General features: G+C 41.0%; 1 protein-coding gene across 4 annotated transcripts in view; it reads right to left on the bottom strand.

The window, feature by feature from the left end:
- The window catches only part of SLC41A3 (solute carrier family 41 member 3), a 71098-nt gene that overhangs the window by 39836 nt on the left and 3888 nt on the right, over nt 1-27374 (bottom strand). For 3 of the 4 annotated variants that reach the window (XM_054587309.1, XM_054587310.1, XM_054587308.1), the window contains one exon: nt 17469-17755. In XM_054587309.1, the coding sequence (XP_054443284.1) occupies nt 17469-17723 (255 nt within the window). In that variant the 5' untranslated portion in view covers nt 17724-17755. Of the gene's footprint in view, nt 1-17468; nt 17756-27374 lie in introns of those variants that run through there. The other variant, XM_054587311.1, reaches the window with a different exon arrangement.

A 27374-nucleotide genomic window follows, 5' to 3' on the forward strand; every position in this document is an offset into this window, starting at 1 on the left:
GATACTCTGGCCATGTACTGGGCCTCAGTCCCTAGGCCGAACCATAGACTGAATACCGATCACAAAAAGAGAGATACCTCTGGCCCCAAATTAAGAGGAGGTAAAGTCAGCACCCAACCAGTGTCCCTGGTCTCAGGATTGTACCAGGAACAGCCCACAAAGCATGCCTGTCACACCAGGAGGTCATCCTTTCTGTAAACACTTAAGCCTTAGGCCCCAGCACACAGCCTCCTCCTGGTCTGGGGAGGCAATGGTTTGGGTGCAATTGAAGCCAGGAGCCAGGGCTCCATCTCTTGCTGTGGGGCTTCTCTTTGGAGTAGTGTTGCCAAGGGTGCTTTTTGCACTGCTGAGTGTCAGTGAGCAGAAAAGTGGTGGTGGAGGCTCAGGAGCCAGGGGAACTCAAATACCCTTGAACCTCATAACACACTGGAGTAACAGAACCATGTCTGCAAAGTGGGAAGAAGGAATGGACCATGACTTCCAGAGTTATTTTCTCTTTCTCCCAGATGCTGGACCTTCTAAAAATGAATGGCTCAAGGACTGAATTTGCAGACAGCTTCCCCCAAGACACACCTTTTTCTTTATGCTGGTCTCCCAGATGGTGCCTTAACATAGAATCCAGAAAGTTGTTCTGCCCCCCAGCTAGACTTCCTCCTGAACTGGCCTACTGTGCCACCCCCGCCAATAATCAGGCACAATCCCATACCCTCTCTCCCCAACATCCCACCACATCTTCCAGATCCTACCAAACTCTCTAAGCTGACAGACACCGTCCCAGGTTGCAGCAACTGAGGGACATGCAATGGGGAGAAGGGACTCTAAGGTGTGCTCCACCTGAGGGAACTGTGGAAGTCAAAAAGAGGAGACTCAGGTCAGAGTCTCTCTCCCCAGTATCTGCAGGAGGGTCTTAGGGAAGGGATGACAGATTCTTGGAGCAGCTCCAGGACTGAATCTCAAAGTAAGGAGAGATGGGTATTTAGGTTGCAAGCCCAGTTGAACACAAGTTTCTAATGGTGAGATGACCGTATGCAATAGCTACCTCAGTCCCAGGAGGAGTGAGTGTTCCATCTACTGAGGTAATGCAAGCAGAGGTTGCCTGGGAGGCATCATGAGCCTCATTCATAAGTCAAGGGGCCAGGGTGTGGGTTGATGACCCCTCTCCAACTCAGAGACAGGTGTGTACAGGGTAATGCTGGGGGCCATGAATAAGGAGATGCTGTGTGTACTGAGGAAGGAGGAATGCAATCTGGGATGTCCCATGGGTTAAAAAACTAAATTGAATTTTACAGATTAAGAAGCACGTTATGTACTATGATACCATACATTTATGTGTTTAGATGTTCTTGATAGATACACAGCATAACATTGACAAATATTATAAGTACCCACCCTCCTTCATTTATGTACATTTTTAAAGTTTTCTAAAATAACACACTAATTGTATAAGAAATGTTTAAGTACACAGAGCAAAACCTCAGTGATTCAAACAGCATTACCTGAGCCAACCTAAGAACATAAACAGCCCAGGAGAAGTGAACAACAGTGTACAATCATCCAAGGGTCTCCCAACAAATGTCTCTACCCAAAAGAAAACACTATAGCCCATTACTGGCCTAGACCCCCAACCCGGCCTCTGTACCTTGTCCTCCCACAGAAGAGCCCCATGAAGATTCTGGGGGTAGGAAGGAATAGTGCTCATCACCCTCAGGCCACAACACAAGGTGCACTCAGTTGTTCATCCTCACAATCCTTCAAGGTATGTGTGTTTATTAGCCCCCTCTGCAGATGGGGAAACTGAGGTGGGGGACACTAACAAGTTCCTTCAGATATGAGCAAACAGCACAGCCAGAATTTGAACCCCTCAGGCCCTGCCTAATGAGTCTGCATCCCCTGGAAGGAAAATGGTCTGAGCTCCTGTGGCTAACATGGCTCATACAGACTAACTTTCAGAGATGGTCATCAGAAGCTTCTGTAAATCTCAGGCACTGAGGTCCCTGGAAGACCCGTATTCTCAAGCCTCAAGGCCTGGTTCAAGATTGTAGCCCCACTCCTGGGAACACTGGGCCCCCAATCCCGGGCCCCATACTGCCCCTCAGAGGCCCCGTACGCACTTGGATGGTGTTCATCACCAGGCCAGCAGTCATCATGCCCAGTCCCGAGAGTAGAAGGGGCAGCATGACCTGGCATGTGATGGTGAAGGCAGTCTCAGGAAAGACCCCATGAGGCGACCGAGTGAGCTCACAGCTGAAGCCTCGCAGCTTCTTGCCTTGAAAGCGAAACTCCAGATTCAGTTGGGTGACCACCATGATCAGGCCATTGACCACATTCCCAGGAGTAAGATGTCCAAGCCAAGGGAGCCCTCTGTCCTCCTCGCCCTCACCAGGATACGTTTCCGAAGAAGTCCACACGAGTAGAGTGTCCAGGGGCCCTGTGCCTGTGCAGGGTTCTCCAACTGCCCCTCAGCCAAGGCCCAGAGCAAATGAGTGAGGAAAAAAAGGCCAGCGTGACTCAGAGACTCATTGAGGGCTTCAGCCAGCTCCTGCTGTCCATCTGCTCTCTGCAGATCAGGATTTCTCCAGAGAGTGGCTGCTACGTCAGCCAGAACCTCCCTTGGCTAGCCTGCCACAAGAATGCTCACTGTCCCTCAGCACGACCTTGACAGCAGCCAGCCCTCTGGCTGATGCTGGCCCAGGCTGGACTCAGAGATGGAGCCGTGAGGTCTGGCCTTGGCAAGGGCCATGTGGCAGCCTGCCCACCTCTGTAAGTGTGCCCTGGGTGGCCTCTACTCTTGGCAGATAAAGGCCTAGAGAAATCTCAGCATGAACAACCCACTCCTCAGGCCAGGCCTCTCAGTGTCCACAGGTCCCCAAGAAAGAAGACACACCTGTAGTCATCTTGACTTCATTGTCCAGGGGGTCGTGGCCACATGAAGAAGTTGTGTTCAGAGGAATCACAGTCCTGTTCCCTCATGGGCCCAGGAGATTTGTAAATGTGCTTCCAAAGGGACCACACTCTCATCTGCTACAGAGGTAAGACCAGCCTGGCCCTGAAGGGTCTGGGTGCCACCTCTGACTTCCAGGAATTCTATTGTTATGTGTGTCCACTGTGCATTCCACAGGTGCCAGGAACAGAATGTCGAGCCCCGAGGGCAGGCTGGAGCAAGGATTAAGGCCATAGCCAGCAGAAGCCCAAAGCTGAGAGTTGGATGCATACTCACTCATGGACCTGAGGACCTCACCTAGACCCTGGTCTAGGCCTCACCTTTGCTCCTGTTCCTAAACCACAGTCCTCTTAAGCACTTAGCTGGTGCCCTGTCTATCCCACGCTCAAGTCCTGTCTCCTTCACCTGACATTCACAGCCCTCAGCAGTCTAGATCCTAGTGACCTCCTCATGCCTAACCCCTCTCCTTGCCAACTCTAGTCAAACATCTCCAGTAACCGCTTCCCTCAAACCCCAGATATTTCTGTCACTGCATTTCTCCTCACACTATTCATTCACTCATTCTTTCAACAGATGTTATTTAAGCCAGAAATAACGAGCTCTAAATTTCTTTGGCATTCCTTCCATTGAGAGTTAGAGTTCTGTCTCCTCTTTTTCAATCTGTGATGGCTGGATTAGAAGAACACAGTGGAAGAGACACTGCCACTCTGATCCAGGGACCAGATCTTAAGAAGCTCCCACTTAAGAAGATGACAGCTTCTACTTCCCAGCTCTGGAGATGTTCATACTTGAAACCCAGACACAATGTTATATGGAAGCCCAGGCAGTCACATGGAGAGGGGCCACACATAGGGATTCCAGCCAGAACCCTAGCTAAGGTTCAAGTGTACAGCCAGATGCAACTGTCATGTCATGCAAACAATCCTGGATTAGATATAGTGCCTAGCAAGCCACCTTTGCAGATGTTGCATTGAGCAGACAACCATTCTCACAGAGCCCAAACCAAAGACCTGCAGATTTGTGATTAAACTGAATGACTGGTTTTAAATAAGTCACAAAATTTTGGTGTGGTTTGTGACATAGTAGTACATAACCAGGACATTTTGGGGAATCTCATCCTCACCCTTGACTTTACTCACCTCAGGTAAACCAACAACTCCCAGCCTTCTCTCTCCAGCCCATACACTTTATCTTGAGCTTTTAGATTGTATTTAACCCCATTATGGAGAGGGACAAGTACTTCAAACTCAACTTTCATGGCCATTTCTTCCAAACCTCTTTCTCCAAGCTTCCAGACTCAATGAATCGTTCTGCCAGAAACCCAAACCTCACTCTGATAGCCCCTGCCCTGACAACGTCAACCCCACATCCAGGCAAATATCTTCTGCATCTGTCCCTCTCCTCTAGCTCATGGACATGACCTTCCCCATAGCCCTTACTACCTCCTAACCCACTTGCCCACCAACAGTAACACGTGCCCTTCATACTAACATCCTCCAGTGCATCTCCAAGCCACTTGCTTACCCAAATATCATCAGCTGTCAACTTATTACCTGAGAAAGTTTAGATCTGTGGCTAGGCATTCAAGGCTCTTTATAATTTAAGGGGGGGGAAGGACCCTTTTGAGCCCTCTCTCTTTCCAGTCCCTGGTCATATACTGCATGCCATATAAGGAGCTTCCTCTGGACCCTCCATGGGCCATGCCTGTACTCAAGAGGCTCCTTCTGCAGGCTCTACACATGGCCTACGATAAACTCCTGCCTAGCTTCATGGCCAATTGAGGGCTTGTCTTTGAGGACTCCTCAGCTTCCCAGCCGGTCTAACATTTCCTTCCCCTGAATTCCCAAAGTACTTCTTCTGAACCTTTCTGGAAGTAAATCCACTTAATGTAAGCATGAACTACACATGAATCTACTCTCCCTTCCTGGCTTGCGCTCCTCTTGAGAATGGAGTTTGGATGACTCACTGCTGCAATCTTCACAGCAGGGAAAATTATTCATTAATTTACTCCACAAATTAATATTTAGGGCCTAATATTTCCCAGACTCTGGTCTAACAGATGTGGTGCATCTGTGCATGTATTAATGGAACAGACATGTATAGAGCTTTCCAGCATAGTAGATAATCATAAAACAAAATGTAATTATGACCTGTGAAAAGTGCTCTGAAGAAAAGACAAGGATGAGAGCATAGCACAGAGTCAACTATACATAAGCACTTAATGACTAGCAAATGAATGAACAAATGAATGAAAGAATGACAGATCTTCAGTTTCTTTTGTGTAGCAGTTGTGCTTCCCAGTGCCCTTTAACAATGAATCATTTGATGTTAAATCAATTACCAAAATATTCCTAGGATTCCCAGGATGTTCACCAGCAAGCTCTGCCTTCCCTAGGTCCTGAAAGGTTCACCCGATTAATATCAGAGGCAGGACTAAGACCCTCAGCTCTTGATTTCCCAACGCAGACTGCCTCCACTCTCCTCTATTGCTGTCCACTCCCTCACCCTTCTCCAGTCAGCCATTACCTGCCATCTGTGCTTTGGGTCTGTTGGTTCAAATAAAAGTCTAAACAAGTAGAGACTGAGAGAAATGGTGTGTTTCTGAGGAAAGTTGCAGGAGCTAGAAGTTCACTTGTTTAAGGGAGCTAACTGATTTAAAACAGAACCCCTCTCAGCTAGCCTGAGACATTGATGATACCATTCCCATGGCATACAGCTGGAGAGGCCCCAATAAATAATCACTTTTGTCTCACTTCAGCAACTCCTGCAATTTTCTTATAGTTTTGGATGTGGTCAGACATCATAATACAATACATAATCACACAAAATGGGACCCTGAACCATTCTCATCAGTACAGAAGATATGAAAATAGATAATCACTTGCATAACTTCATATATAAAGAGTCCTAATAAGCAAGTTAGAAATCATTACAAAAATGTTTCTCATTTGTGTTTAAAAAATCAAATGAGAAATAAAGATAAACACACACATAGAGTCACACACAGACATGTTAGTAAAAAAGTTCAGCAGGATATATACCAAAATGCTCAAGGTGGTTATGTTTGAGTGGTAGAATTGTAAGTGACCTTTATTTTATAATTTTCTGTATATTCTATTTTGATTATTTGCTTTTATAACCATAAAAACATAAACTGTCACCACAAATAAATAAAAGATATCATTATGTAAGAAAAATTATTTTCCTGTGCAACTTGAGAACAAAATATGTCAACACAGTTTATTGGATCATAATCTAAAAGATCAAGAATGTGATTTTTAAAATAGGTCAGTAGCACATTGGAAAATCTCAAAGAGCTTAAACTATTAAAATAGATTCCAGGGCTCTACCATGTAGCAGGTAGAATCTGGGTCAAGCATCGGGTGGTTTTCTGGATGACCTGTAACAAGTCTTTGCCCTTCCACGGGCCTCTAATCCACCCACAGTCCTACAACATGAGGGATGGGACTGCATCAGTGGATTTCAATCAACAATGCCATCAGAACTACCTGGGAGCTCCTGAAACGTGCAGTCCAACCACCACACAGACCAATGAATCAGATCCTCAAGCCTGCAGCATTAAAACCACTCACCTATTCCAACCCCCCTTGATTTTCAGAGGGTATGTCACTGTAGGACAGTTATGAGGATCTGCAGAGGGAGAGCAAAGGGCTCTGGAATGCATACTGCCATTCCTAGCTTCCACTTCTTATTCTTCACTAGGCACTGGTTATTTTTCCAGGATATACCTTCCAAATGGTCTCCTATTCCTTTCATGGGTCACATTGAGCCTAGGCTGGTTCTGAGCCAAATAGTCATTCTTTTTTTTTTTCCTTCCTTTAAAATTCTGACCTGAGGATATGTTTATTGATTTTAGAGAGAGAGGAAAAGAGAGAAATAGTGATGTGAGAAAGAAACATTGAACGGTTGCCTCCTGTACATGCACTGACTGGGGATCAAACCCACAACCTAGGCATGTGCCCTGACTGGGAATTGAACCTGCAACCTTTCCCCTGTACGGGGAATTGTCCCCTGTATGGGGACAATGCTCCAACCAACTGAGCCTCCCAGCTAGGGTCAATGGCCAATCTTAAACGTCTTCTTTCTCATCCTGTTCGGTTCTCAGAAATCAAGAAAATTACATTTTCAATAACAGTAAAGGGAAAGGTTCCTTATTTTCTGCTTCTGATTTGTCTAGCAGAACCCATCCACAAGTAAAAATGGACTGAATCACTCACTCACTCCCACCCAGGTCCAGCCTGATTTCATGAAGTTTGTCCAAGTGACTCCTTCATGGCACTCAGGCCTCACTCCAGCATCTACTCAGAAAGGTCTTCTCTGGCTTTCCTCTAGAAGTCTGGGGCATATCACCTAGCTTTATTTTCTTCATAACTGTTGCTGCTTTCTAACATTGGCTTATATATCTACTGTATGTCTTTCCCCACTCAACTTTGATGGCCATGAGAGTAGGGCCTGGAGGTTGTATCCACCACAGCCCCAACACTGTTCTGGCCCATGGCATATATACAAATTTTGCATGAATGAGTGAATGAATGAATAAATGAATAAGTAAATAAACAGAATGCTACAAAGAGAAAAAGAAACCCAGGCAGCCTTCCATAGGTTGAGAGTATAAAGCATAAGATTATGATGACTTGCTGCCTTGACATCTGGTGAAACCATGGCCAAACTACATATTCCCTTCCCTTTTCTGCTCCAGTGGATAAGGTCCCCTAGCTAAGCAATGATTCTTATAAGGGGGATAGGGCACAGTTCTCGATTATCCCTGAGCAAGTGGGTTTTAGCTCCAGCCAGCCCATGAGATTATTCAAATGAGCCAATCTCACTCTCCCACAGGAACCAGTGGGCACCTCACCCTATTGTTACTACAAAGCCTGCCTCCCACAGCCCCTGGTAGTTCGCTCTGTTCCCAAGCAAAACCCATGTGGCCCTGTGTGGTAAGCAGTGTCCTTGGGCTGTGAATACACGTGACTGATGAACTCTGTGTGTTCTCATTTGTCCAGTGTTACAGTCATCAGTTCAGCCATCCCATAATGCTAGGGCTGGAATTCCCACCCTCACCAGTGAAGTGAAGAAGAGGCATTCAAAACAACTGGTGTGAACATGACAACCCAGCCCTGAGGCAGAACACCTAGTCAGCTTTCACTAATTATTCTTTGCTAACTAATTAGCTCCTGAGCCAATGAAGACCACCTGGGATAGAGCCACTAATTGCTGGCCAGCTTGTGCATTAGCCTGCTCCATGTTTGGTCATCACTCCTTGGCACTGTCATCTCCTCCTACCCTAGTGTCCTCCTTTCCCCCAAGACAAGAACTATTGTTAACGAACCATATCCCAACGTGAGGTGCCTTCGGGTACAGTTTGGGTCTGGCAGGTGCTCTATAGTACACCTGCCACCTAGCCTGATTTATAAATTGGCTTGGCAAAATGGGACCCCATGGACCACCCTTTCAACCCTCCAGTTAAAAATAGTTAATACAACCCAATGTAAGCTAACGTAGAGCCTTCAAGGATTGAAATTTTTCATACAGGACCTACTCAGTGAAGGCATGATTACCCCTACTGCTTCTCCTTTTAAAAATCCAATTTGGCCTGTTCTTAAACCTGGAAAGGATATAGTATGTTTCATTCTACACTACCATGTGCTGTGGTTCCATCCATTGAGACCCCCATTTGCAATATGTAATGTTATTGGGGTTACTGACTCCAATCAGCAACCAGTATTTGCTACTACAGATTTGGCTAACATGTTCTGTTCAGTGCCTATTTCAACAGTTTCTCAGCCACAGTTGATCTTCAGCTCTGAAGGGACACAATGCATCTTTTCCAGGCTTCTCATGGGGTACCTCACCAGCTCTGCCTTCACACAGACTTTGCAGGCAAGATCTTAACTGCATGCACTTTTCTCCAGGAGCACAGGTCTGACATTATCCTGAAGACATCCTTCTCCACGTAGACTCACTTGAACACATTCATTAACGACACCAAATACTCACAAAGGAGCTCACAAAAAAAAGGATAGGCAATTATCCCACATGTAGGGCAATTTGCTACCTTGGTCAAATTCCTAAAAATTATTTGGTAAACTGAGGGCAATTCTATGCTTGACACTGTCAAAAAAGAGACATTGACCACTCAGCATCCACAATGTCCAACATCTTCTAGTCCTTTTTGGATTCTGGAGGCAACGCAGTTCTGATCTACAAATTTTACGTATGCCCACTAATGCTGTCACTTGCAAAGCAGCCTGCCAAGAATGAGGCTAGAGACTAGGATCTGTCCAAATTAAAATCAGTAGGCACACCTATCAGTGCCCTCAGAGACTCTTTCACTGTAGAGGGGCTTTAGCAATCTCCACCCATGCTTCCTGGAGTCTCTGGGCCACCTACAATAAGTTGCCTAAGGGCTTCTGTTACAAGAAACTGCCCTCTTGCCTTCAATATATGTATCAATAGAATAGCAATTGCTGGCTGCATACTGGACATTCCTGAAAAGAGAGGTTCTCACAGATCCTGGCTTTTGACTCCCAGGATCCAGAGGCCCACTGAGTCTTGGGAGGCACAGCTACCGAGGCCTCCTTAATATGGGAAGGAGCTACCCTCTGGCACATCCCACCAGCAGGAGGGGGTGGCCTTCCTGTCCTCAGTCCCTTCCCAGATGCCACAATGCCAGAAGGAGTCACCCCTCCCCCAGGCTCCTTGGCTATGTGGGGAGCTCCCTTGAGATCAACTGAGTGAGCAATGTCGGCAAAAGAAACACCCAAGCCCTGGCCAGGTAGCTCAGTGGGTCAGAGCATCATCTCAATACACCAAGGGTGCAAGTTCAATCTCTGGTCAGGACAAAAACAAGAACCAATCAATGAATGCACAAATAAGTGGAACAACAAATTGATGGTTCTCTTCCTCTCTCTCCCACTCATCAATACATTTAAAAAAATTATTTAAAAAAAGAAATGTCCAAACCTGTAGTGAATTTTTAGAAGAGTTTATTTCAGCCAAACTGACAATATATGCCAGGGAGCAGGATTTCAAATGCTCCCAAGAATAACAGTTTTGTAGCTTCTTTTATGCATTTGAAATTAAGGAGGGGAAATAAGGAAGACTGGAGAAAGCAAAGCGAGGATTTAGTTATAGGATAGTTAAAATTATGTGTTCTCATGAGGGTTAATATCCACTTCCAGGAGTATTACTTCTGGTATTTCAAAGATGTGTTAACTTAGATACACAAGAACAGTGGAGAGGGCTGGCTTCAAATCATTCACTAAAGAGTTGTATGCGTGGGACGTGATTACCCACCATGACTGCCCAGTTAGGAATTTACAATCCAATCACCCTGTGAGCTACTCTCCATAGAACCCCCCTCTACCCCCCTCTACCGCCCTCCACATATTTAAATTACAAAGGTGGCAAGTAGATCCCTGCTGGGGCAATTAATAAATCTGGCATTGATTAATGTGGATTAGTTTTCTAGGGATGTACATTTATTGCACCCCCCCACCCCCAGAGGTACCTCAAATGAAATTATTGGCCACAATGGGGGTCCCATATAAATTCACCATGGGACCCTCTCCCTCCAGGTCAAGAGCCTGCTAAGCTTGCTGGGAGGTACTTCATCTGCTCCCTAGAAGTCCTAGTCACCACCAAGGTTTAAGGTGGTATCAAGGCATCAGGGGTTTATGTGGTATAAGGTCTAAAATGAGTAGAATTATGCACTGTTGTGACATCTGGGGAAAAGCAGGTGTCCCTAAATGGCCTAAGAATAAGGTCCCTCCCACTCTGTTCCCACAGATAAGGTCCCCTAGCCCACAACACTTCTTTTCATGGGGACTGTGCCTTCTTATCCCTGAATAGAGTGCTCTAGTCTCCTGCTAGGCTGTGAATAACCCAGTCACACCCTCCTGCAGAACACAGTGGCTCCTCCACCCTTTTGATACCACAGAGTACCTCCTACAGTCCCTGTATGTTCATCTTCTCACAAGCGAATCCCTCTTTGGGCCCTGTGTGACATGCACTATCCTCTCCCAGATGGTGAATGCACGTGATTAATAACCTGTTGTTGATCTCAGCTGTCCAGTGTTGGGTGCCATGTTTTCAACCATCTCCGCAAGACTAGGGTGGTAATCCCTCTCTCACCAACAGAGTGAGGAGAAGGCAATCACAACAGGCCTGCCTCACCAGTTGCATAACCTAATCCAGACAATAATTTATTTCCTCATATAACTCTCCATCCCCTTGCCTCTCCCCTCAGCCAGCCCACTTGCCCTCCCTGCTTTCCTAGGCTGCTCTACATCTTTGCTGAGGTGTGATCCATTGGACCTTCCCTCTACTTTGTCTCCACGCCACCCTAATCAGGCCTTGAGCACTCTGTAGACCAGCACAATGTTGGTGAATTGCCAGTCTGAACTTCTTGTATACGTACATAACACAAAGAAAGCAGACTCAGGACAAAGAGTAAAATTCTGTCTTCATATGAACACATTCCCTAACCCCATAATGTATGCTGGCCTATGTGGCATGCAGGGGCTGGAGAACTGTAAAAGAGGCAGCTTCTGTTTTTAAGGAGGACACTGGCTCAGAGCCTTAAAAAACAGAGTATTAATCTGACTGTATAAAATAAGTGTATATGTATATGTTTATGTAGATGTATATCTATACATATATAAAACACCAAAAGCAAAGTTAAAAGGTAAATAGAAAAATGGGAAACATATTTACAACCCACATCACAATTAAATGGCCAACTACCCTAATATATAGAGAGAGCTTAGGTAGCAATAAGATAAAGGATACCTAGTCCATAGATATATGAGCAAAGAATATAAACAGAAATATCCAAAAATACCCATCCTCACTCATTCATGGTAAGAAATGCAAATTACACTATAACAGACATAGTAGGCAGCCGTCGGACATAGTAGACAGCCCTCGACAATGTCCCAATGATCCCTACTTCCTGTGCTGACACTGCATGTAATATCTTCTCTCGAATATAGGCTGAGCTCAGTGATTTGCCTCTAGCCAAGAAGCAAAGATGTTGCTTCTGTGATTAGGTTTCAAAAGAGTGATTTCTGTCTTGCTAGCAGACTGTCCTTCTCAGACCATGCACTTTGATGAAGCAAGCTGCCATGTTGGAGATATCCAGAGGGGAAAGAACGGAAAGTGGCCTCTGGGCAACAACCAGTGAGGAACTGAGGCCTTCAGCCCAACCACCTGTCCGGGAGCTGAATCCTGCCTACACCATGTGAGTGAGCAGGAGGATAACTAAGGCCATAGCTGACATTTTGACTGCAGCCTCATGAGAGACCATGAAGGAGAAAACAATAAACAGTTGGGACTTCATTAAAATAAGAAGCTTCTGCACGGCTAAAAAAACATCAGCAAAATGAAAAGGGAAACAACTGTATGGGAAAATATATTTGCCAATGACACCTCAGACAGGGGTTTGATATCCAAAATATATGAAAAACTCACATGACTCCACTCCAGGAAGACAAATAATCCAATTAAAAAATGGGCAAAGGATCTGAAGGAGGATATACAGAGAGCCCAAAGACATATGAAAGGATGCACATCATCACTAGCTATCAGAGAAATGCAAATTAAAACCACAATGAGATACCACCTCACACCGGTCAGAATGGTCATCATAAATGAATCAAGAAACAATGGGTGCTGGTGAGGTTGTATAGAAAAGGGAACCCTAGTGCACTGTTGGTGGGGATACAGACTGGTGCAGCCACTGTGGAAAACAGGCTGGAATTTCCTCAAAAAGCTAAAAATGGAACTGCCTTTTGACCTAGCAATTCCACTGCTGGAATTATACCCTAAGAATCATGAAACACCAATTCAAAAGAACCTATGCACCTCAATGTTCATAGCAGCACAATTTACAATAGCCAAATGATGGAAGCAACCTAAGTGCCCATCAGTAAATGAGTGGATCAAGAAAATACGATACATTTACACAATGGAATACTACACAGCAGAAAGAGCTACTATGCTTCAGGACAGCATGGATGGAACTAGAGAGTATTATGCTAAGTGAAATAAGCCAGGGGGTAAAGACAAATACCATATGATCTCACCTATAAGTGGAACCTATTCAACAAAACAAGTAAGCAAGCAAAATATAACCAGCAGCATTGAAAGAAAAAAGAAACTGACAGTAACATGAGGGATGGACAGAGGGGGTAATGGGGAAAGGAAGTGGAAGGGTCAAATCAAGGAACATGTATAAAGGACCAATGGACAAAGCCAAGGTGGGGATAGATTGAGGGTGGGAGGTGGGGTGGGTTGGGCAGGGGAAAGTTGTAGAGGGAAAATGGAGACAAATGTATTTGAATAATAAAAAAATTAGGAAAATAAAACTAATGCAGCATACAATGAAGTGTAATTTTCCATCTATCTGGTTTTTAAAAGATCAAGGGGGCTGATAATAGACTATGCTAATGGGTGCTAGTATTAGAGGGTGTATAACTGGTCCCATGCCTAGGATAAGTGACCTGGCAATGTTTATCGAAGTCCCAAATGCATATACCTTTTGACTTTGCAATTCTATTTGCAACAGTTTAACCTACTCATCTATATAATGTCAAGGTTATTCATTGTAATATGTTAGAAATACTATTTTAAGTTGTTGGTTATTAGAGTGAGTCTTAATCCAAAATGTCTGGTGACCTTATAAGAAATGAAAATTTGGACATAAATTTGTAAGACCATGTGAAGAGACAGGGAGAACAAAGTTATATACATGCCAAGAGAGGCCTTGGAAAGAACCAGCTTTGCTGATACATTCAAGTGGGACTTCTAGATTCCAGAACTGTAAGAAAATAAGTTTCTGTTGTTTAAGCCCCTGAATATGTGGTACTTTTTTATGGCAGCCTAAGGAAACTAAATACATTGCTAAATTTAAAAGCACATCAGAGCAAAATGGTTAAATAAGTTCTGGTATATCTATATGATGGGATACTGAACAATTATTAAAACAAGGAAGCTTTTAATATATTGTTTAAGAATAATTTCCCAGATATATTGTAAAGTGTAAAAAGCATAGTACTCAACAGTTTGTATATGCCACCACTTGGGTAAAAAGGGTGAGAAAAAACATACAGGGACGGATGAATAGATATAGATACTTGCTTATACGTGCATAAAATACCTTCAGGAGAAAACACAACCACCTGGGGCCCACTGGTTGTCCCTGGGTAGACTACAGAGCTTTGTCCCTGTGCATACTTGTGAACCTTTTGAACACTAAATCACATAAATATTTTACCTTTTCCAGAAAAATAAATAAATAAAGAAAAAGTGCAGCCTCTACTCTCAGGCAGTTCACATTTAAACCATGCAGAGCATCAGATCAATGCATAAATAAGAGGAAGTGGCAAATATTCTACCAGATGCAGAAGCGATGCCCTGTATGAAGGTGAAATGTTGGGCTAGTACCTAAGTAAAGGCTCCATGAAAGACTGCCTATGTGACCTGGGTCAGGGAGAATGACAAGTTTACATGAAATAGGAATTCAGATTTGTATAGTCCACTCATAGTTAGTAGGAAAGAAGACGCAGGGAGGGGACAACCCAAATGAGAAAAGCCAGCCTCCCTGGATGGAGCTGCAGAATGGCAGTTATGCCAGCACTGAGCTTCCAGGGAACCAGTGACCCTTTTCATCCTTCCCCACAAGACTCCAAGTACAGAAAGGAACTCACCTCATGGAACAGGTGACCCTCTCCTCTGCTCAGCTGTCAGACCCAGCTAGTTATGGCCATTCCATTCCCTTTACCTGTGTTTGGTTTCAAAGTAGAATGTGCCTCAAATCTGGCCACTGAAAAGTTGGGAGCTCTGCTGGGGGCTCCTTGGGAAGTATCCCTATGCTTAAGAGGGAGGAATCAGAACAGATGGCCCACGCCTCTCTGTATGGACAGGATGTGGCCATGAGAACAAAGCTGATCTGGCAGGAATTTGGAACGATCCTAGATTGGAGGTATTGTTGGTTGGTGATGACATCGCTTTCCAACCCAGGAATCACCCTGTCCTGAAAATCTCTTTTTGGGAGATAACATATTCCCTTCTTATTTAACCCAATATTGGTCATGTTTTCTGGTGTTTGATGCTAAAACCATCCAAATTGATACAGCTGATGTGAGCCTAAGACTGTCAGATGTCCATTCTAGGAGTCTGGGTTTTACCCATTGTCATTAGAGAAATCAACAGAAATTTTACAATTCAGAAAGATCTGAGTCGTGAAGATTCCCCTGACACAATACTCAGGCAGTGACCCCTGTGTAGGATGCAGACAATCCAATGGTGAAGGGAAGAAATGCTAGAATGAATATTTATGCTTAATTTTTATCCTTTTGTGTAAGTTCTTAAAAATAAGCACAGCACTAGAAGTGACAGACTACAAATAAAAACAATAACAACAGTTAACCCTCCTTGGGTGCTTCCTAATCCCAGACACTATTACAAGCATTTTACAGCCCTCTTAACAACCTTGTAGGGTCAGTTCTGACTTATAGAAGAGAAAACTGGGGAATACAGAGCAACCAGTTTAAGTAACTAAGGTCAAACGGAAACCCAGTTAATTTAGCCCCAAGATCTGGGCTCTTAAGCAATACAGTATACTATTACACTGCCTCCCCATGTGTAATTTATAAACCTATGTATGTATGTGCATGCATCTGTATGTTTAATTTCTAAACCAATGTATATATGTATAGGGGATTTATATATATGAATGTGCATATAAATATAATGTCAATGTACATCTAAATATACATATGTTTGTGATACAATGTGTGGAATGTGTACCAATATGTGTGTGTGCATATAAAGGACACATACTCATTATGTTATCCTGGTAGAAACACTCAATGAAATAGATTTCTTGAAAAGCACTGGCATAGAGAATGAACTGCAGGAAGAAAGGCCAGGGTAAGGAGGGAAGTGAGGAAGCTGGAGGCTGAAGGCTGTGGTGAGGGTGGTGGGAGGTAGCAGTGAGGTAGAGAAGAAAGAACTCATGGGAGGAAATCTTTGGGATGTATAACTCCTGGGACGTGGAAGCCAGGTTCTGAGGGGCTCTTGAGGTTATAGCAGTGCTGACTGACCATAGATTAAAGAAAAGTGTGGGGCTAGAAGGCATCAGGTCATTGGCAGGAAGAGGGCTGAGGGTCTGCAGTCACAGAGAGACCAAACATAGAGAACTGAACTGAATCAAACTGGAACAGGAATTCCAAGAGACAGTTATTCTGGGGCCTGACAAGGTCCAGGTGGAACCCTGGAGTGGAGCTGGCAGTCACTGGTGCTGTGCTGTTATGAGGAAATGGACAGCTCGGGTATTGGGAGTGTCACTAAGAACCTCAGTTGAGGGCAGGGCCAGGCAGGTAACAGAGTGAAGCGAGATAGTGTAAGAGGGAGTGGCAGGAACTGTGGCAAACCAGAGAACATGGACACCTAGAGTGGGCAGCAATCACTGATTGTGGCCATGAGAGAATGTGGGTGCAATGTTTCAAGAGTTGTCATGTTTTCAAGATAAAATAGGAATTCAGATTTTTACATAAATTGTCATAATTTTTAAGTGTTGCTTTTATAAAAATTAAACCACCAGTCTTTAAGCTAAGTGGCAGACTGGAATTCAAACCTTGACTGCTACCAAATCAGTGAGGGACATGGCACAGAGACCCCTGGGGTGCAGAGCCCCTGTGAGTGAGGCAGACATGGGGACTGTTGGATGTGTCTGCCCTGCTTCTCCCAGCCTGCCCCACTCAAGACAATCTTTGTTAATAGGAAAGATCTAGCCAGTAATGAATTAAAGTATTCTTGGGTACTATGCTTTTCTGGGGAAGACTTCTATAGATCATGCGGAAGAAAGGAATGGGACTTTGATAGTGGAAGAAGAGGAAAATATGGTACATGGATAACTTTTTTGTCTGATGGGTAACTCTCAGTTCCTCACTCTATGGGATTCTGGTAAGGTGTAAACCAAGGGGACCTGACTCCCCTCCAAGAGTAATGACAACATAAGTCAGGCTGAGCAAACAGAGAATGCCATCCCTCAGGGAACAGTGGCCAAATAGGAGTGAATATTTGACATCAGGATAAACTTTTGGCGATTGATGTGGATATTGACAAAGAGATCTCTCTCTTTAAAAAGAAAGTACGAAGGATAGGTTGCCAAGGGCCACCCTTCCCAGAGTTGAGAGAGAAAGAGTGAGCCAGCATCCTGATGTCATGTAAGCACTTGGATTATGCCATACTTTACATTCAACCTCTTAGATATTTCAATTATAGGAGCTTATAAATTGTCTTTCAAAGCTTCACGTAGGTCACCTTTAGTCTCTGTCACCAGTAACTAAAAGAACCTTTACCAATTTATAGAAAAGCTGTATTTGAGAAGACAAGCCCTGCCCCATGTTCCTCAAGCAGAGCCCAATATGTAGCTGCCACTCTTTAGGGTGACATTAGGCAGTGCCCCCACCACCATCAAACACATTTAGTCCCCTCTTACCTGGAAGTAGTTCAAAAGTATGCCAGCCCCAGACAGTCCCAGGCCTGCAAACATGAAGGGCACTGTCACCTGAAAGCCAATGGACAAGGCAGTCTCCCTGCTGAGCTCAGGACTCAGTGATTTAGTGGCCACCCTTTGGCTCTCAGGGACACTCAGAGATCCATCTTCTGAGGCTGCTGGGAGTCTTCCTGGGCTGAGGGTATATGGCAGCCCTAGCTCCCCTGGCCTTCGCTGTCGGGTCTTTGTCCCATCCATGTGAGCACAGTTGAGCCCCTGGCAGCTTTAACCTGGAGACATAAAGAGACAGGGATGGTAGGACAGAGTTCCTGATCCCAGTGGGGCTGATATCCTATAAGTCCTTAGGCCCTTCTGTCTAATAGAGGGTGGCATCATTCCAGTCAACCCACAGCCCGTCACTTGGTGACTACTCCACAAGGTCTTCTGCAACCCTGATTACAAACTTTTTAATTTAACATGCACACATTTGAGAGAAAAAGAACACACACACAGAAGAGAGCATTAAAATATATGAACTGGAACCAGCAAAACCAGTAATATAAGGACCTATGAAAATTCTCTCCTTCATAAAAGCAACAGAATATTGTCAGAATCAACTTCTTCAAAATTCTGGAAATCAAAGACTTGCCATTTGTTTTCCACATCTTAATAAATACCTGTGTAATAAATATCTGTGTAATAAAATACACAGATTTATTTGAGAGAAAATGCTGAGTCCCAGCAAGAACAGCAACACTATATTAATGTCCAGAGTGTTTCACCTTGCTTCAGTCCCATCCCCTGCTCTTTCCCTCTGCAGCTGCCCTAAAAACAGCCTGGAGGGAACAGAAGCAGGGGTGTCCAACTTCTGGCCCATAGGCCACATGCAGCCCAGGATGGCTGTGAATGTGGCCCAATATAAAATCATAAATTTACTTAAAACATTATGAAGTTTTTGTGTGATTATGTGTCACAATGTATTTAATATGTGGCCCAAGATAACTCTTCTTCTTCCAGTGTAATGCAGAAATGCCAAAGGTTGGACACACCTGAAAAGCTTTTTCAAAGCCTTATTCCAAAAGAATTTTCATTATTAGATCTATCCTGTGGTTCACTAGAAGATGCCACTTGCAGACAGTCTACATTTCACCTGATTTATAGGTTGCTTAGTGTAAAAAGGTATTTCCATGGGGGACATTTGCTGGAAACAATTATAGGTACTTTGTGGCTGTCTAGTAGATAATAGTTGGGATAAATAATACACTAACCAAAAACCTAAAAGGAAAAGCTAGGGCATAAGATGACTATACAGGCTTTAACAAGTTCCTACACATTTCTGGGAATCTAGAAGGCCACCCATACTGAGCCAAGCATATGTTCAGGAAATACCTGAGAAGGCCCTAAACTCTCTCAACCCCAGGCTCTGCATAGGCAGAAAGTGAGGGTTAAGGCACAGTTGTAACTACCTGACAGAATGTTAACAGTGTTCCCCAACATGCACACAGAACCCCTTGGCACAGACTAGGAGACTTGCTGGTTCCAGGCATGGTGTTCAAGGAAATCTCTAACCAGTCATTACCTAACCACTAAGTAGAGACTTCAGTGGCCACATACAATGAAGAATACAGACTAAAGAATTAGTTCAGAAAAGTCACTAAACAAGTAACAGCTACAACAAGCAACAATAACAAATAACCCTAAGATGGGAGAAGTTTGATTTCCAGAGTTGTCACATTATATAACTTTAAATGTCCAGTTTTCAACTTTAAAGAAAGACATGCAAAGAAACATTAAATTATGGCCCATACACCAGGAAAAAAGCAATTAATAAAAATTATCCCTGAAGAAGCCCAGACATTGACTAACTAGGCAAAAGTTTTAAATCAGTTATTTTAAATATATTTAAAGAAATTAAGGAATCCTGTATAAAGAACTAAAGGGAAGTATGAAAATGGAGTTTAACCAAATAGAGAATATGAATAAAAAATTATTTTTTAAAAAATCAAATAAAAATTCTGGATTTGTAAAATATAATAGCTGAAATGTAGAATTCCCTAGAGGAGCTCAACAGCTGATCTGAGAAGAGAGAATAAAGAACTGTTGAACTTAAAAATAAATCAACAGAGATTATCCAATCCAAAGAACAAAAAGGAAAACAAATAAGTTCTCAAAGACCTGTAGGACATCATCAAGCATAACCACATACACATAATGGGAGTATCAAAAAGGGAGAAGAGAGTAAAGGAGTCCAAAAGAATATATGAAAACATAATGGACAAAAGTTTTCCAAATTTGATTTTAAAATTTCCATATTGCAGTGCTCAACAAATTTTAAGTAGGATACATTTTAAAGAGGTCAACACTAAGACACATCATTATCAAACTGTCAGAAGGCAAAGACAAAGAGAGAATCTTGAAAGCAAGTAGAAATAACTCATCATATACATGAAATCCTATATAAGATCAATAGCTCTTTTCTCATGAGAAACAATGGAGGCCAGAAGGTAATAGGATGATATACACAAAGTGCTCAAAGAACAATACTGTCAACCATGAGTTCTATAAGCAGCAAAAATATACTTCAAAAATGAAGGAGAAATTAAGAGATATCCAGATAAAGAAAAATTGAGAGAATATGTCACTAATGCAGCAAAGGGTATCTTTCAGGCTGAAATAAAAGGATCTAGACAGTATTTCATATCCACATAAACAAATAAAGAGGAATATACAGGTAATACAGGGTCAAATGTAAAAAATAGTATAAATGTGTTTTTTGTTAGAAACTTTTTTCTCATATTTGATTTAAAGACAACATCATAACACAGAAATTATAAATGTCTTAATGGGCACACAATGTATAACAATGCAATTTGTATTACAATAAGAGCACAAAGGGAAAGTGTACAGAGCTGAACAGGGACAAAGTTTTATGTACTAGTGAAATTAAGTTACTATTAATTTGAATTAAAATGTTATATGCTAAGGTGCTAATTGTAATCCTAAGGGCAACCACTAAGAACATAACTAAAATATATATATTGAAAAAGACAAGAGAATAAAAGTGATACACTAGATAAATGATACATTCGATAAATAGCCATCTAATTCAAAAGAAGACAGTAATGGAGGTTAAAGGAACAGAAAAAACCGTAAGACGTGGAAAACAAATGGCATAATGGCAGTTATAAATCCTATCTTATAAGTAATTACATCAACATAAGTGGATTGGTTGAAAGTAAAAGGATTTTAAAAGATATGCTATGAAAAGAAAAGGAAAAAAAAGATACAGTAACCAAAGAGAGCTAGAGTGCTTTACTATTATCAGGCAAAACAGATATTAAGACAAAACTGTCATTAGAACAAAAGGCATTTGCTATTGATAAAAGGTTCGACATGTCAAGAAGACATGACAATTATAAGTACATATACATCTAACAATATAGCCACAAAATACATGAAGCAAAACTTGCCAGAATTGAAGGTAGAAAAAGACAATTCAACCGTAATAGCTGGAGACTTCAATACTCCACTTTCAATAATGAATAGAACAATTAGACAGAAAATTTGCAAGCAAATAGATTACTATAGGCTAATTAGGTCAAACAGACATCTATAGAACACTCTATGCAATAACAGCAGAACGTAATTTTTATAAATGTACATGAAACATTTTCCAAGGCAGATCTTTTATCAGAGGGGAAAAAAAAAAACAAGTCTCAAATTTAAAAGGATTTAAATTATACAAAGGATGTTCTCTAATTACAATGGTATGAAATGAGAAACAACAAAAGTATTTGGTAAATTCACAAATGTATTAATCAATATGCTCTTAAATAACTAATGGGTCAAAGAAAAAATCATAAGAGAAATCATAAAATTATTTGAGATGAAAATAAAAATACAAAATACCCAAACTCCTGTGTATGATCTGTGAGCTCAGTGCTTAGAAAGAAATTTATAGCTGTAAATGCCAATATTAGGAAAAAAGAGCTCAACTTAATTTCTTACTTTTAAAATCATGTGAAGGAGCAAACAGAAAAGTAGAAGGCAGGAAGTAACAAAGATTAGAGTGGTGGCAGTGATAAGTGGAACAGTGAATAGAAAAACAGTAGAGAAAATGAACAAAACCAAAAGTTGGGCCTTTGGAAAAATTGACAAAAATGACGAAACTTTACTTAGACTGACAAAGAAAAAAAGAGAGAAGATTCAAATACTTAAGAGGGTACAAGGCTTCTAAATTTACAAATATAAAAATGATTATGAGGAAATACTATGAATAACTCCATCAACAAATTAGAAAACCTAGATGAAATGGACAAGTTCTTAGAAACACACAAACAAAACTAATACAAGAAATTTAAAAATTTGAACAGACCTATAACAATGAAAAATTTGAATTAATAATAAAAATGTTCTCATAAAGAAAAGACCAAGAACAGATAGCTTCACTGGTAAAGTCTACAAAATGTCCGAAGAATTAAGACTAGCCTTTCACAAACTCCTCTCCCAAAAAAGTAGATGAGGAGGGAACATTTATCAACTTGTTTTGTGAGGCTAGTATTACCTGGATACCAAAATCAGACAAAGAAACCCCAAGGAAAGAAAACTACAGAGGAACATGTCTATGAATCTAGACACAAACATCTTCAACAAAATGCTAACAATCTGAATGCAATGACATATTAAAAAGTTTATACAACATGGCCAAATGGAATTTATCCCAGAAATACAAGGTTAGTTCAATACATGAAAATCAGTCAATATAACACAACATAATAGAATAATGGGTAGAAAAAACATGATTAGCTCAATAGACTTAGAAAAGATATTGGCAACATCCAATACTGTTTCATGATAAAAACACTAAAAATCTAGGAAGAGAAATTATCTCAACCTGATAAAGGATATCTATGAGAAATCCAGTTAACATACTTAATGGTGAAAGATTAAAAGTATTCCCCCTAAGATTAGTAACAAGACAAGGATGCCTGACTTTGTCACTTCTATTAAACATTGTACTTGAGGTTCTAGCCAGCATATTTAGATAAGAAAATGAAATAAAAGGCAAGGTATCCAAATTGGAAAGTAAGAAATAAAACTATATTTACAGAGATGATCTTGTACATAGAAAATCCTAAGGAATACATACACACACATAAACAATTATTACAGCTCATAAGTTCAGCAAGGTTGTAGGATATGAAGATCAATACAAAGCCCCTCAATTTTTATATCTATATATTAGCAATAAACAAATTAAAAATTAAGAAAACAACTGCATTGGTAACAGCATTAAAAAGAACAAAATATTCAAGAAAAAAATCTCACAAAAAAACTGAAATTTTACTCTGCAAACAAAAAAATATTGTTGAAAGAATAATTTATAAACCTAATGCGTGGAAAGATGTTCTGTGTTCATAGGTTGGATGACAATATTGTTAAGATCACAATACTCCTGAAATTGATATACAGAGTCAATTCAATGCCTGTCAAAATTCCCATGGCCTTTTTTTTTTTTTGAGAAGTGACAAGCTGATCCTAAAATATATATGGAAATGCAAGGGATCCAGAATCCTAAAGAATCTTAGAAAAACAGACAAAGCTGGAGAACACACATTTCATGAACAAAGTTGGAGAACACAAACTTCATGATTTCAAAACTTACCATATTTTGCCATGTGTAATGTGCTCTTGCGTATAATGTGCACCCATGTTTCTGGCCCACACTTTCAGGAAAAAAATAAGTTTAATTTTTTAATTCAATTTTTAATTTATATTTAGAAACAAAGCCAATTATCATATCCAAGATATTATTTTGCATAAAGATACTGTTATTGCTTTCTAGAGTTACACTTTTAATGCATAAGCACAAATAGAAGAATTAAAAACAATTTATATAAATACAGAATTAGTACTACTCATGTATAATATGCATCCTTATTTTTCCTTCAAAAATTGGGCAAAAAAACTCACGTTATACACGGCAAAATACGGTAACTATGAATCTATAGTAATCAAGACAGCATGGTATCGGCATAAGAACAGAAATATAGATCAATGAAATAGAATTGAGAATTGTATGAATTGAGAGTTCATAAATAAGCCCACGCATTTACAGTCAATTGATTTTCAACAATAATACCAAGACCATTAAATGGGAAAATAGACTCCAACAAATAGACAACTGGATATGTACATGCAAAAAAAAAAAAGTGGATCCCTACCTCAAACCATATACAAAAACTAACTCAATAGATCAAAGATCTAAATAAACTTAAGAGCGAAAACTATACAATTCTTTGAAGAAAATATAGGTGTAAATATTCATGATTTTTGTATTAGGTTATGGTTTCTTAGATATATCTAAAATACAAACAGCCAAAACTTGATCAAAATTTAAGTTTTGTATTTCAAAGGACATTATCAAGAGAGTGGAAAGACAATCCACAGAGTAAGAAAGACTATTTGCCAACCACATATCTGACAAGGATCTAGTATCTAGAATCTATAAAAAATGTTTAACAACTCAATAATAAATAAAATTTAAAAATTGGCAAAGGAATTGAATAGATATATCTCCAAAGATATACAATGGCCAATGAACACATTATAAAATGCTCAACATTAGTTGTTAGGAAAATGTAAATCAAAACCACATTAAGATACCACTTAGCATAATGTTTTCAAGGTTCAACCATGTTGTTGTATGAATCAGTACTTCATTTCTCTTAATGGTCAAATAATATTCCATTGTATGCATAGACCACATTTTGTTTATCCATTTATTAAATGATGGACATTTGGATTGCTTTCACTTTTTGCCATTATAAATAGTACTATAAACATTCACATGAAAATCTTTCTGTGAACATGTATTTTTTCTACTTAATTATATATTTTAAAGGGATGAATTTTATGGTATGTGATTTATATCTCAATACTATGAGTGTAGTCCTAAACAATACAGTAGTGTTTTGCATACTTTGCAGTTTCAATCACAAATACCACACTCCATACATTCTTTACATGTCTACTTTCTTTCACATGACATTACATTTGTGAGATTCATCCATTTGCTGAATCCATTTTTATTTTATTGCTATATAAAATATATTGCTGTATAAATGTGACAATTTATTCATCTATTCTACTTTTGAAGAGTAATCAAAACTTACTTTTCTTTCCAAAATAAAAATAACTTGATTGTTTTGTATTATAAACATAATGTATTCATAAAAGTATAATTTAGACAATACAAAAAGGTATAAATATGAAAGTTCAAATAACTGACAATTTTACTGCTCCAAAATTACTAATTTTCAGCCTACTGTACATCCTTCCAAACTACACACAAACACACAGACATGCTCTCATACACTATGTCTAGATGCTGTTCTTTTTTTTTAATTCTCACCTGAGGACATGCTAATTGGTTTTAGAGAGAGGAGAAAGGAGGGAGAGGGGGAGAGAAATATCAATGTGAGAGAAACATCGATGGGTTGCCTTTCACAGGCACCCCAACACCCAACCCAGGCATGTGCCTTGACCCAGTATCAAACCCACAACCTTTTGGTGTACGGGGCAACGCTCCAACCAACTGGGACACCTGGCCAGCCACCCAGTGACCCTCCTGCCCTAACCCTCTAAGTTTGATAAAATGAGTAAGGCTCACATGTGAGGCCTGGCCACAGTGGGGAGGCACATAATGTGTAAGAACAGAATGGAGGAGACGAGGGCTCCAGTCCTGCCACCCCTGGGAGCACCATACAGAGTGCTTAACAGGGTCTCCAGTCCCCTTTCTGCTTCCCTATAAACCAGGGAAGGATTCTTAGCAGGACAGGGTTGGGGCAGCCTGGGTCCCTATGGTACTATATCCTTATTAACCTCTATAAAAAAATAATAGACACTTCTACCAATGATGTTTATGATAGTTCTTTAATCCTCATAAACCCCCATGAAGGTCTGATTATCAATGCCCTTGTTACAAAACAGAGAAAACTGGGTAAAAAGCATCAGCAGCCCTGGCCTCCCTCTATCCCCAACACTAGCCTTCTCAAGGACTTACCCCACAAGGGTCTCCTCTCTCCTGTCTTCTTGGTTTCTCTCCCTACCTCTGTGGGATGATCTGATGGGAAAATGAACTTTGCTCTAGGACTTCCTCAAAAACAAACTCCCTTGACTTCAAGCTACCGTCTGGCTCTCAACCCATTCTCTCCTCCCACTCTGTGCTCAAGCATCCCTCCAGGTCCTCCTGCACAAACTGCCAAGGCTAGCAGTCACTTGCATTGCTATGACTTTCCCACATCTTGTTCTGCAGCTATGTCCTGCCCTCACTCTGGCATGAGAAGCGAGGCTTGATTGCTATGACTTTCCCACATCTTGTTCTGCAGCTATGTCCTGCCCCCTCCTACATAGAACTTTAGCCCTTTGTCCCTCTTGATAAAGTCCAGACAGTACAGACAATGCTGCTGTCAATCCTCAAGAACAATGCCCTGTTTTCATTTCTAAAAGTAGCTACACTGGGGCTGCCCCACATCTTCCTGTGAAAGCCCACAAAACATTCCACACTCCTTCCCTAAGTGATAACACACATAGCCTTCTTGTGCCTTCCATTCTAGTATAAAGATTATGTTAACTGTTATCTGGCTGATTTATTTTTTTGTGTGACTCCTTGAGACCCCTTCTTCCAGCTACAGTTGCCAGATTTAGTAAATAAAATGAGACACACTTATGCTGACAAGTGATTCATTGTCTTTCGAAAGTTCAAATTTACCTGGCAATCCTGTGTCTTATCTGGCAGCCCTTCCCAGGCTTCCACATACCACCTCACTTCCCCTACTCCACTGGTGTCTCTTTTCTTGGTGTGGCTTATCCATACCCTGACCTCTAATGCTGACTTTGCCCTTATCTCCCTTGGGTCTATGCCTGTGTCTTGATCTCACCCAGTCTCATCCAGTCTCATAGCCTTTAAATGACAATGATGTTCAGTTGCCTCCCAAAATAATGTCTCTGTTTCAGACCTCACTGAGGGATCCAGACTTCACACTCGGTGAAGAGGTATCTCGAATATGGAAAGTCTAATACAGAACTCTTAATTTCCCAATTCTGTCTCTCAATCTCTTTCTTCTCATTAAAGGCACCCAGCTAAACAGGACAGGAGAAAGGGCTTGGGGTAGAGGAAATGTGAAGATATAATTATGTGGATATTTTACATGTCTATATTATTTGACTTTTCCTTGATTAATGTGCACTATTAAAAAATAAAACAAAAATTTTAGAGCAGTTTTAGGTTCACAGCAAAATTGAGAGGAAGATACAGAGATTTTCCATTTACCCTCTGTCCCTACACATGCACAGCCTTTCCATTATCAACATCCTGTACCAGAGTGGTACATTTGTTACCATAGATGAACCAATACTAACATCGCTATGACCGAAAGTCCATAGTTTACATGAGGTTCACTCTTGGCTGTATATCCTGTGTGTTCGGACAAATGTATAAATGGCATGTATCCATCATTCCAGTATCATACACAGTAGTTTCACTGCCTGAAAAATCCTCTGTGCTCTACCTATTCATCTGTCCCACCTATTCCACATACTTTTTTGGGGGGAAGGGTATTTTTTAAGCAATCAACATTTATAAGCAAAAATAGCAGTGATCTACTATTACCTTTACATTTCAAGAGTCATTGATTCACCATTCAACAAATACTGTTTTGTTCTTTCCTTTTATGCCAAGCATTTTCTAGGCATCAATAATATAGTGAAAAGCAAGACAGACAAATGTTCTGCTTTTGGGAAATTTACATTCTACACACTGAAATAGTCATAAACAAACAAATGAACAAGATAAATACAAGTATGAAGAAAATTAAATACTGTAAATTCATAGGGAAAATATGGAGA

This window comes from Pteronotus mesoamericanus, unplaced genomic scaffold (genome assembly GCF_021234165.1).
Source record: "Pteronotus mesoamericanus isolate MK-2021 breed Mesoamerican mustached bat unplaced genomic scaffold, CSHL_Meso_final scaffold_118, whole genome shotgun sequence".
NCBI classification, from domain to species: domain Eukaryota; kingdom Metazoa; phylum Chordata; class Mammalia; order Chiroptera; family Mormoopidae; genus Pteronotus; species Pteronotus mesoamericanus.